This window comes from Sorex fumeus, unplaced genomic scaffold, assembly GCF_029834395.1.
Source record: "Sorex fumeus unplaced genomic scaffold, SorFum_2.1 ptg000034l, whole genome shotgun sequence".
NCBI lineage: Eukaryota > Metazoa > Chordata > Mammalia > Eulipotyphla > Soricidae > Sorex > Sorex fumeus.
In genome coordinates this window covers 40,375,816-40,388,225 of record NW_026606091.1, presented here as the reverse complement: position 1 = coordinate 40,388,225, position 12,410 = coordinate 40,375,816, and the positions used below count along the sequence as shown (strand labels likewise).

General features: G+C 46.1%; 1 protein-coding gene across 3 annotated transcripts in view; it reads right to left on the bottom strand.

Moving 5' to 3' along the window:
* FSD1L (fibronectin type III and SPRY domain containing 1 like) overlaps positions 1–9,813 on the bottom strand; it is a 55,949-nt gene extending 46,136 nt beyond the window's left edge. For all 3 annotated transcript variants that reach the window (XM_056117352.1, XM_056117353.1, XM_056117354.1), the window contains exon 1: positions 9,695–9,813. In XM_056117352.1, the coding sequence (XP_055973327.1) occupies positions 9,695–9,709 (15 nt within the window). In that variant the 5' untranslated portion in view covers positions 9,710–9,813. The remainder of the gene's footprint in view (positions 1–9,694) is intronic.
* Between the last annotated feature and the right edge of the window lie 2,597 nt (positions 9,814–12,410).

Sequence of the window (12,410 nt, the reverse complement as noted above, 5' to 3'; positions counted from 1 at the left end):
ATCCATGCATAGGCACATGTTGCCAAGTTTGGTCATACTGGACAGTACAGGTGCAAGTTATTCAACAACTCTTCATGGGCTGTAATAGTAAAAGCCAAACAAATTACTTGTTTCCTCAGTCAAAATGAAATGCAGGGGCCAGAGAGACAGCACAGAGGGTGAGGTGCTCACCTTGCATGAAGCAGCCCCCAGTGCAATTCCCGCACTGCAGATAGTCCCCTGAGCAACACTAGGGCACTAGAGGTCAATCCTGTGCACAGAGCCAGGAAAAGCCTTTAACACTCATGATGTGACCCCCAAACATGGCTCCACACACACACCAAAAAAAGGAAAAATACAAATCCTTGGGGATTGGGGTGATTTGGGTTTTTTTGTTTTGTTTTACTTATTTATTTGCTTTTTGGGTCACACCCAGTGATGCACAGGGGTCACTCCTGGCTCTGAACTCAGGAAATATCCCTGGCGGTGCTCAGGGGACCATATGGGATGCTGGGAATAGAACCTGGGTCGGCCGCATGCAAGGCAAACGCCCTACCCTGCTGTGCTATCACTCCAGCCCCTGGGGTTTTGTTTTGTTTTTGTTTTTTTGTTTTTCTTCTTGGTGGTAGCAAATATTGAACCCAGGACCTCATACATGCAAGGCAAGTAATTACCATAAATAATATCCTCATCTCTCAAATAAAAATACTTTTCACTTCATATTTCATAATTTTCTGATAGGCACAATTCTTGTTTCTGGTAAGCATCTATAAATGCAAATATTTTAATAACTTCCCCAAACAATTTGAAGGAAGAATGTTCAGTCAAAATAGAATATCAATAGAAAGCCATATTTCAGTGGCTCTGGTTGAAAATTAATGGGTAACTTTTTATAAATTTTATATAAGTACTATAGCATTAGAAAAATTAAAAATAATTATAAGAGTTCCCATTTAATTCTTTCAACAATCCCTGGAAGTAAGTATCAGACCATCCTTGATTGCTTATAGCTCTGCTGTATTCACTTTCCTCTCTGTACCATTTCCTCTCCTCCCCACCACTAGGGGTATTTTACTAAAACTGTCACTGTCCTCCCGGTGTTCATCGATTTGCTCTAGCGGGTCCAGTAACATTGTGAGACTTGTTACTGTGTTTGGCATATCGAATACATAATGAGTAGCTTGCCAGGCTTTGCCGTGCGGGTGAGATACTCTCGGTAGCTTGCCGGGCTGGCCGAGAGGGTTGGAGGAATCGAACTCGGGTCAGCCGTGTTGGCCACGTGCAAGGCAAACACCCTACCACTGTGCTATCGCTTATAGTAAATAGTTGTGTTGGAAAAAAAAGATAATGATACCAAGAGTTGGTTAATATAACCTGTCAGTATTCCTCCCAGAAATGAGCGCGCCAAGATCTGAATTCAAAGGCTAGAAGCAGGGAGTTAGTATCGTGGTTAGGGTTCAAGGTGAGCATGCACAACCCAGGCCTGATTCCCGGCAAAAGGTCGCCTCCTCCAGCATCATGAGATGCAGCCCAGGAGGGCTCCAATGACAGCATTGAATACTCCGGCCCTTGCATTTGCAGTGGGACACCACAACCTGAGCAGTGCCTGGGAGGCCAAACAAACAAGTGGATGAAGTAACAGACTACAGGCCAAAGGGCAGGGTGGAGTGCTGGCTTGGGGAGGGATGGGCCCAGCTGGAGGGTGAGTGTGGTAGTCCAGAGACTTGGAGGACCGGAGCAACAGCACAATGGGGAGGGCATTTGCCTTGCATGCTGTAGACCCAGGTTCAATCCCCAGCATCCCATAGATCCTGAGGAATAATTCATACATCCCAGGAATAATTCCTGAGTGTAGAACCAGGAGTAACCCCTGAGCATTGCCTGGTGTGACCCACCCCTCCTCCAATAAAAAGCAAAGATGTGAAAAAAAAGCAGGCAGAGGACACAGAGCCAAGGTTTTCAGCGACTAATCCAGGGACCATTACTGTCCCAAGTATAAAAAGGCTTTAAAAAGCACTGCCTTCGAGTGTTCCAATAACTCCTTCGAGATAGATTCTGCATGTATTTTAAAGTAACACAATGCAGTAGTTGAAAAGGTTCTGCACAATGCACAGTGTGTGGAGAAAACTTCAGTTAAGATTGGGCTCTTTTTGGTTAATGGACTGTAATATGTCTTCCCTTTTATCCCTCTTACTGGCAGGGTTACATTCATTTGTACGAATGAGACAATGGAGATTCAAACACACAATCAAAATGGCACTGCAAGGTAAAAATTACTGTTTCCAAGGCTCATGCACTTAACCACTTTAGTAGAATACTGCTTTTAAATCTAATCAATGTGCCTATCCAAGGGTAAACCCTACCACAGAATTATACAGCCTAAAAATTTGAGTTTGCTGAGACATTTTCATGCTAGAGAATGAAACCCCAAGGCTCCCAATAATGCCTGTGCTCTACTGCTAAATCACAACCCAGCCCTATTAAGACTGCTGAGTGACATACAAGACGGATGGCATTTTTATAGGACAGAATTCTGTCCTACAAAAGCTTCAATTTTGTGTCCACTGTGAAGCACACAATTGTCTTCATCACTGCCAAGCACAGCTAGCGAACTTCGAGGTAGAAATGGCAATATTCTATCAGAAAAGGAGTTGCAGTGTCTTCTGTAGATCTTACTCTATGAAAGGAACAAGCCATTAAAGAGAAACAGAATGGGAGAAAAAATGGTTAAAGACTCTGGAATCTGAGAACTGGTTTACAGAGCTGGGTTTACTGAGTGCAGGAGTGGGAACCTGAGACAATGATGAGGGAAGCGGACATTCTGGTGGAGGGTGTGGCGTTGGAACATTGTACATATGAAACCCTACCATTAGCCGTAATGTAAATCAGGGTGTTTCAAATAAAAAAATTAAAACAATAGGTAAAATTAATTTTAGCATTTTATTTAGTTCAATGTACCCAAAATATTTTCATTTCAATAGGTAACAATTGTTAAATTTTTCCTTTCTTCATTCTCTTCCTTCCCTCTTTCCTTGCTGGTAGTGAACCTTCAAAGTGTTTTACACTCACAACACATCTCAACTCAAAGTACTAAACCAGAAAACCAGTCTTAATGGCTATGAAGCTGTATCGTCCAAACAGTCGATATATTTCTAAGACTGTGAATAATGCAGACATTCCATATTTATTTGATTAATGTTCAGTTAAGAATGAACTATTTTAAAGTTTTTTAAACTTACGTTCTTGAAATAAGAAAATTTCTGTATGTGCTTATAACATACTAGATTCTAAAATTACCTGGAGGTAAGTTACAATGTTATAACCAAGTTCCTTTATAGGATTTCACTAATTTCTCAATTTTATTTATATAAATAGCAGATACAAAAACAGAAAGGAAGTAATACAATATTACATCTCAAGAGAAAATGTAATGCATAAGCAACATTCCTTTGGGATCCCTCGAATACCCTTAATCAAGTGAGGAAAACTTACATGATTCCCTGTTTGGAGTTAGAAAAAAATTTCTGGGGATCATTGAGTACAAACATCCATGCTAAGGGTAGCATCTGACAAAGACAAGGCCTTACCTGAGGAGAGCTAAGAAAATATTCCAACTCAAAGAATCATCAGGGTAACGTAGTCTTTTGTATAATGTCCTAAACCCTTCAAGATATAATATCCTCGGAACAGAGTTAGTCTTATTTTTAACATGACTCTTTAATTCATTCACAATCCTGCTATTACTAGAAAATAAAAAGTGATCCTTCTCAATTTGTATTGACTAAGGAGGATTAATAATAACAATTTTGGAAAGAAACTACCATCTAAGGTGTTAAAGCTTTGGGGGAATGATATTCTCTATAAATTAGCTAGGACTGTAAAAATACCATAATCCCCAAGAAATTGGCTAGGAAAAAAAATGTCTATAAAGACTGACAATGTAATTCCTGTGAACATCATCTCGTTCCTTGAAGACAGAATGCTCCATAGTTCATGTACGTAATGTTCAGCTTGGCCCATCAGTCCTTCAGAACAGTGCAAGGGCCCGTGACACTTGAGCTTGAGCCTTGCAGTGCTGCGGGTACCAGGAACAAACCGGAGCTGAGATCCCCCAGGGCTGCACCCAGCGGTGCGGAGGGAACATGTGGTAACAGGAACTGAACCAGGTCGGGTCAAGTGCATGTTAGGCAAGCCTTAACTGCTAGACTGCATCCTGGCCCCCAAGCCTGTACTCTGAGTTGACTGGGAGTTCTGCTGTCGCATGGAGGGTCTATCACACAGCAGCCAGCCAAAGGAAACAGTATGGCGAAAGGCAGCTGAATGGTACTGTCAACGTGACTGATGGAAGGCCACATCCCAAGAACGACTCCATGGAGAGATGGGTATTGGAACACTGGATGACTGAAACTCAATCATGAACAATTTTCTAATGCTCTACTTCATGGCGATTCAATAAAATAAATAATTAAATAAATAAAAAGGTTCTACTCCAATCACTAACTGGGGAGGAACTTCCGAGCCTTGGCTAAAATACAACACAGAATCACTTTCTGTTTGGTTGGTTTGGCTTGTTTTTTGAGCCGCACGCAGCAATGAATACTCAGGAGTTACTCCTGGCTCACGCCTGGTGGGGCTGGGGAACCACGTGGGTCTTTGAAAGGTCCCTGAACTGCTGGGGATCAAACTTGGTTCAGTCACGTGCAAGGCAAACGCCCTACCTGCTGTACTATCTCTCAAGTCCCACGAAAGAGAAATGTTCTAAGAATGAACAAGCCAGCTGGCGAGCTGGAGCACAGAGGTCAGTCCCTGGCACAGATGGTCCCTCAAGCACTGAATCCAGAGTAGGCTCCAAGCACGCTGTAACCCCCAAACCAAAACAAAAGACCCCATGTACTTTGAACTGGCCTGTGAATGATAATAATATGGTGGAGGTCTTCGAACTACCAGGGTACAATATATGCAATGGACAGCAAATGCCATGAAAGAGGAGGAAATAAGGAATAAGGAAATAGGAACAGGGCAACTCAATAGAGATTATGCTATTGGCCACACTTGTCATATTTTAGAACTCCTCCTACTGGGCCTGGGAACTGACTGAACTTACACATTCAAGGGCACAAGCCTTGAATGTGTAAGGCCTTGGAATTGACCATTGGCACCGTAAAACGTTAAAAAAAAAAAAAGCCTTTTCCTACACAGTTCAATCCTCACAATATAGGTTTGTCTAGTCTTGTAAGTCAAACCTCATCTACCACTATCCCTTTCAAAGTAAAAAGAATACTCAAGGAAAAAGTAACAATAGACAATGTAAGCTCCTGGTGACATCCTTCCTCTGGGACCCCTTGTCCTTTCCTCATCTCTATTATCCTCATCCAAAAGCATAATCTTTCCTAGAAACAGCAACCACCATGAAAGCAAGTGATCCCCCATACCAAAAGGTAAACTATCAAATTCCACGTGACAAGATTCCCGAAAGGTGCAAATGACTGATTTGCTTCAATGTTCTCTTTGAACATACACATTTTATCGGATAAGGAAACCTTTGGGATTTTATCTCAAAACCACTTAAAGGTATAATCAAAAGGTTTGAGTGTCAAAGCAAGCCACCTATCCATAACACATCCTGTTCACAAAAGTGTCCCAGAAACTCCATATAAACAAAATCCTTGTTTATTTCTGGGAGGTAACACTGGTCTTCTGTATCCAACAGTATGCCTTACAGACCCAAGGCAATTATGTTTTCTTCCGCAACTCAAACAGAGCATCTGTTGCTAACACAAACACTGAAGTCCAAGCTATTTTCACAGACAAAAAAGCAGCTGGTCAAGCTAGTCCATTTGCTGGCTGGCCACCGTCAAGCTTCTTTAAGACTGTCCAGTTACTAATTCAATCACAATTGTCAAATTGCTGAGTCAGATCTTACAAGCAGTTTTCAATTAGGATTTAAAAATTCTTTGGCAACACCATTTGAAATACTTCATTACAGGCATAAAGACAGAAATTTACTCTTGAAACCAAAGACAAAGGTTTAAAAATGGTTGTACTGAAATCAGAGTATAAGAATAATTAGACACTCCAAGACTCGGTGAAATTATGTTATTTACCAAAAGGAAGGAAAAGAGGGAGAAGTGGGTTAGGGATCATTGGGGACAAGAGGACATTGGAATTCTGGGGGTGGCTGTGTTGAGCAGATATAAAAAGAAGCATAAACTAGACAACTGAGATTCTATAGCATGGTAAACCAACGGTAAATCATTTTTAAGTAGATATACAAATTATCCCCAAGTTATTATGAAACTGATAACAGTCATATAAAACAGCAAAACAGGATCAAGTGTGCTAAGCATTAAGTGATTTTTAAAAAATTTTTTAAAAATTCAATGGAATTAAACGGAATCTGTTCGGCCAGAAGGAAAGATGAAGTCATGCAATTTGCTGCTAAGAGGATGGACCTGTAGAGTATCATGTTGAGTGACGTCAGTGAGAGGGAGAGGGACAGACTCAGAATGATCTCTCTCACATGTGGAACTTAAAGAAATTTCCTAGGGGACTAGCAAATGCCCAAAGGCAACAGAAATGAAGAGCAGGAACACTGGTCTTCAATAGGAAGCTTTCCACTGAGATGGGGTGAAGGGGGGATAAGTTAGGGAAGGAAACCCTAGGACAATGGGGGAAGGGAAAAGTGCCTGCCCCAGAGGCAAGGTTTGGGTGGAGAGGGAAACTGTGGGCACTGGTGAAGGGACTGGTGTTGGAAAGCGGTATGCCTAGAACTCAATCGTGAATATCTTTGTGGCTCTGTAATTCACAGTGATTAGACTAAAAATATTTTTTTGTTTGGAGGGGGGCACCACTAGCTATGCTCAGGGCTTACTCCTGGTTCTGTGCTGGTTCAGGGGTACTGGAGATGGAACCCAGGACAGCCCTGCATACAAGACTAGTGCTTTATCCTCTGTACCATCCCTCCTAGGCCTAATGATTTTTTTTTAATTATCAAGATCCTCACAATAACACTTTGAGCTAAGTTCAAATGCTATCTCTACTTTACAGATGAGGAAACAGAGACACGTGGCAAACTACCCAAGTTCACACAGCTCATAAACAGGTCACAGGTCCCAAAGCCATCCTCTTAATAATGTAAAGCCTAAATCCCATTACCTTACTAACATGTAAGTCATTTTCACCCTTAAACACTTTTCCTTGCACTCACTAAAGTACATCCCTGTTACTATTTTTATTGTTAAATTCTTTAACAGAAAATAAAAAATTATGACAGTAGACTGCTATTCAATCTTTCAAAGAGTAACATCCAGTTTAATGTATTGGTTGACATCTATCACTGTCTCTGCAGTAATTAGTGAGAAAAGGATGCTCAAACTTGGAACACTAAATAGGTTAAAGACATTAACACCAGAAACTAGATTTTAGCAATTTAACAAAGATTTTTTTGTTAGAAATATTTAGTACCATCAAAAACACTGAGCATGAATATTAATAAATTAATGTATAAAGTTATCACAGATTTGATACACTAAATGGGGGTGGAGGAAATTGATTATTTGCTAGGTCTGGGGAAGCTGGACATGGTACCTATAGATACTCAAATACTGGAATGAAATAGTAAGTTTAAGTCTTTTACTTTAAGGGTAATAGTATGACTTTGCATAAGTCTAAGTCACAAGCTCCAACTCCTGAATCCCCTTTGAAGAGATAATGCATGCCCTGACAAAAATAACTTCATTCACATTAAAATACATATATATGTGTTACACAAAAACACACACATATATACATATATAAATATATATATATATATTTTCTTGGCTACACCTGGTGATACTCAGGGGACCATTTGTAGTGTTGGGGCTTGAACCCTGACTGTCTGCACACAAAGCATGCACTCTAGTACCTTGAGCGATTCCCAACCCCTTAAGTTATATTTTACAGCACTTTATTCCTGAAAACTTTTAAAACACTTACAGATGAATTATTTTACCCAATTTTCACAATGATCCCATAAAATACTACAAAGATGAGGAAACATGAGCTAGAGCAATAGCACAGTGGGTGGGGTGTTTGCCTTGCATGCAGCCAACCTGGTCCGATTCCCAGCACCCTATATGGTCCCCCGAGCACCACCAGGAGTAATTCCTGAGTGCATGAGCCAGGAATAAGCCCTGTGCATTGCCAGGTGTGACCCAAAACAAACAAACAAACAAACAAACAAGATGAGGAAACATGTTAACCAGATAAGTGACAGTCCCATACCCCAAAGCCAGTAAATAGCACCAGAGAACCCAAGTCCTGTAGACCTCAAAGCTTTACTTTTCCTTTTGCCCTGAATAAATTTCCATTCAGCTTTCACGTGACTCCCATCTCGCATGTTAAGTAAGCAGCAAAACATTATCACAAAGTTTGTTCTGAACATCACATGCAAGTCCAAAACACACACGATCATTTTTAAACACGTTCTACTAGTAGTTATGAAAGTAAAACTTGAATACACTCAACTGGGTTTCAAGATATAGCATACCTATGATGCAATCACATGCACTTTGTTAAATATCCTAATGATCAAAGCGTAACCAGCCTTTACACTACTCTCTCGGGCCCCCTGTGCTTCCTCCCGGAGGTGAATTCAGACAAAATTAAAGATCACATTGTTCCAGTAAGTCCTTCCAGGGCTTTCTATCTAATTATAGAAAAGAATTGCTCGGTGCACATGCCCTTGTTTCTCCCTACTACATTATTAATGACACTTGTTTTTCCTTCCCGGGATGGACCTACAGTGCAATTAAACTATAATCTAACAAAGAAACAGGGTGGCTGATTTCTGTACAGGGATCATAACTGCACGTGAAGAACTCGCTTCTAATCATATTCAAAGCAGTGGCGATGTGCTCTAATTTTGTCGGGGTTTTTTCTGGCCCCCACCCAACCAACCGGCCAGCTCTCTAAAGCCTTCCTGAACTTGCTCCGTTCCTACAAAGCAAAGCATGCCAGGAAAACGCGCTAAAGTAACGGACGAGCTACCCCCTCCCGGGCCCCACCGTGGTCAGCGGGTGGGATCGCTGTCCTGCCTCACTCTGGCTTTTTTTTTTTCTATTCAACCCACTCCGAACATTCAGACCAGCTTAGCTTAGAAACGACGGAACGGTGCAGGAGGTGGGCTGCGGTGCAGGGAGAGCGGGAAGGGGGGGGGGGAAAGACATCTGGCTGGGTGGGAGCCACTAAGGTCAGCTGGTTCCCGACCTAGAGGAGCGTGCATTGTGCACAAGGCTGGGTCCACTTTCAGAGCACCGGCTGGGGCTGCAGCGGGGAGACCCCCGGTGCCTCGGGATCCCCATTCACTGGTAATCCCTCGCCAGCACTGGGAGGGGGGCTGCTGAATCAAAAGCGGGGGCGGGGGGGCCTAGAGCGCTGCTGCCTAGAAGAGATGGTCAAAACCCGGGCCCGGCTCCCTCCTCCTCCCGCTGGGGCCAGGGCCTGGGTCCAAGTGTCGGGCAGAGGCCAGCCTGGGTCACCCACCGGGCGCGGTCCCCGCAGCCGCGGGGCCAGGGCCGAGGGGGCCTCGCGCTCCGCCGCTGCAGCCCGATCCAGCCCCGGGGGGCTCCCCGCGAGCCCACCGCCGGGTCCAGCCGAGGCGCCACGCCCACCCCCATCCTGGCCCGGGCGCGCCGCACGCCCCCCACCCTCGCCCCCGGCGCCCGCAGCTCACTTTCTGGGAGTCCATGGCCCGAGGCTGAGTCCGCGGGCCGCACCCCACGCCGCGATGCCGCCGAGCTCCGAGCGCCCGAGCCCCGCTAGCCGCCGCCGCCGCAGCCCGGCCCGCACCGCACCGGCACCGCCCGCGCGCCCCGCCCAGTCCGCGCCCAGCCCGCGCCGCCGCCGTCGCCGTTGCCAGGGTGAAAGGGCGGCCCGGGAGAGGAGGGGACCCGCGGGGAGCGGCCGCGCCTGCGCACAGCCGCCCGGCTCCATCCGACTCGGGGATGGGGGGGGGAGTCGGGTACCCGGAGGGAGCAGGGCGGGGGGGGGGGGCTGCTGGACCCGCGGCCCCGGGAGGGTGCATCCCCCTCCAGCCCCACCCCCACCCCCACCCCCCATCCTGCTTCCTCCAGCGTGCAGGGTCGCTGCAGGATCTGCAGTGGGCACTCAGCTCTCGGGTGGACCCCCGGAGCTAGAGCAAGCCCCCCAGTTCTCCCCGGCGCCTCATTTCAAGTCCCTCCCTCGAACACACCGCCTAGATGTAGGCCCAGCCGGTGGAGGACAGGAAGGGGATTGGGAGGTCCTGGACGGGCACAGTGCCAGGAAGAAAGTGGGTACACTGGAACCCGCGGGAACCTTCTCATAGGCAATTGCTGCACCTTGGGGCCGGTCAAAGCCAGACCCTGAGCTGGTTTCAATGATGTGTGTACACCACGAGGGTTTGAGGAAGAACCCAGGGCATACTTCATGCCCAGGAAAGATGGTTATGAGTGGCTGTGGAGCTCGGAGCTGTGCAGACTTGAGCTTTGAGAAGGTTGGCTTGCAGAGCGATTTGGCCTCAACTTCCATTCCCCTGACTCTGGAGATGCTCAGAGGAGGTCGACTGGACTGTCAACGATGGATGAACAAAGATTATTAGTATCTAAGTGCCGGTTCCATAAGCTAAAGCTCATCAGGGACAAGGCCGGGCTCTGAGGGGCCTGGCCATGAAATAGCCCGAGATAGGGCTAGATGCTCTAATGAAAAATAAAATAACAGGAGGAAAATGGACCCAGGAAATGGTGGGGTGGGGGGAGGATGGGGGACGTCCATTTTCCACAGGAAGGCCAAAGAGGCCTCTCAGGAGTGATACGCTTGAAGCCAGAGAATGAACCATTCAAGAACTGGGAAGAACATTCTAGACCCAAAGAACAGCCATATGACGATCCTTGGGGAAAGCTGTAGCTGTGGGTTGGAGAAAAAAAATAACCATTTCTTCTGCAATGTTTTCATTATCTTTATGCACGTGCTCCCTGACTCCCCTAACTATATCCTGCTCTCCTTGAGGGCTAAGATCTCGTTTTCCCATTCCTAGCCTAGGGCCTGCCACTTAGTGCGCACTTAATTGTTGGAGGCTTGGCCTGATCAAACGCGGTCACGGACTGCTTGGCAGCACACAACAGTGTTCCCAGGGAACTGAGACTGAGACTACGTGCGAGCACGGATCTCATTGTTTGGAGGGTCTCACAATATCGCCCGCAGCCCGCATACCCCCTGAGTCTCCTGTGTAAATTGACGCAGATATTGGCTTACACATTAGTCTTAGGAGCTGTTTTCAGTTTTGCTGTTTTTCTATTCCTGCACATAGCCCCTTCCCCTTAGCATGTAACCACCTTTGTCCTTGCTCAATAGATGTTCGTCTGACCGAGGAGCAATGGCTCATTCCCCAAACAGTGCTGCTCTCCAGCCTCCCAATTTGTTGAAATTAATGTGTGCTGCGTCTGATTGAGCCGCAGCACTTAACACGTCTTTTATGTTTGGTTTTTTGGGCATCATCCAGCAGTGCTCAGGGCTTCTCACTCTGTACTCAGGGATCACTCCTGGCAGGAATCTGGAGACTATTCAGAGTGCTCGGGATTGAACCTGGGCCAGTTGCATGGATGGCACCCCTTTAGCCCCCTATACACTCTCTCTGATCCCAGAACATGAAATTGAAGGTAATGCTTGAAGACCAGGATCCAAGAAGACCTACGCGTATAATCTTGTTTGGGAAAACTGAAAGGAATAATAGTTTGCTGTCCTACCCAGAGATGTCCTCATCTCTTGAGATCAAAGGAAGGGAGACTCCAATCCAAGTTGCCCTAGTTCCAAAAGGAGTAGTGGAAGCTGCCAGACACCCGGCCATAAGAGCACTGTGACCAGGAGCACTCTGCAAAGGCCATAACACACACTACTGCTGAGTCAGCGTCCCTGAGGTGCCCTGCTTTGATGACCAGAGGTCAAAGTACCCGTTTCCCGGCCCTGCCCCTGTGGGTCCCACCTCTAAGAGGAAATAACCACAAAGCACTGCCCCCAACCCTGGGGCAGCAAGAACTGCACCTCACCACTTGCCAAAGGCGACTCCTAGACAGGGAGGCCTGTGGACATAACCGTGGCAGGAGAGTGGGAAGGGCTTTTGCAGACAGTGAGCTGACGCTGAAATGTGATCGCTGGGCTCCATCACAGGGCCACGTTCCCAGGAGCTCACTCCTGGCTCCTTGCCTCCTCACCCCCATACTTCTCTCCCTGTGGCCCAGCCAGGAGCCTGTGGTTTTTGACAAGAGCTCTGCCCCATTCGACCTTCACCATATCCCTGTCTCTTTGGGCGCCTCTGCCATCTAACCAGAGTCTGCTGCTTGCTCTTATTCCCACCCAGGAGTGGCTCAGCTCCCCTGGCTGTGACTTCCCCAGCCCAAATAGGCACTCCCACC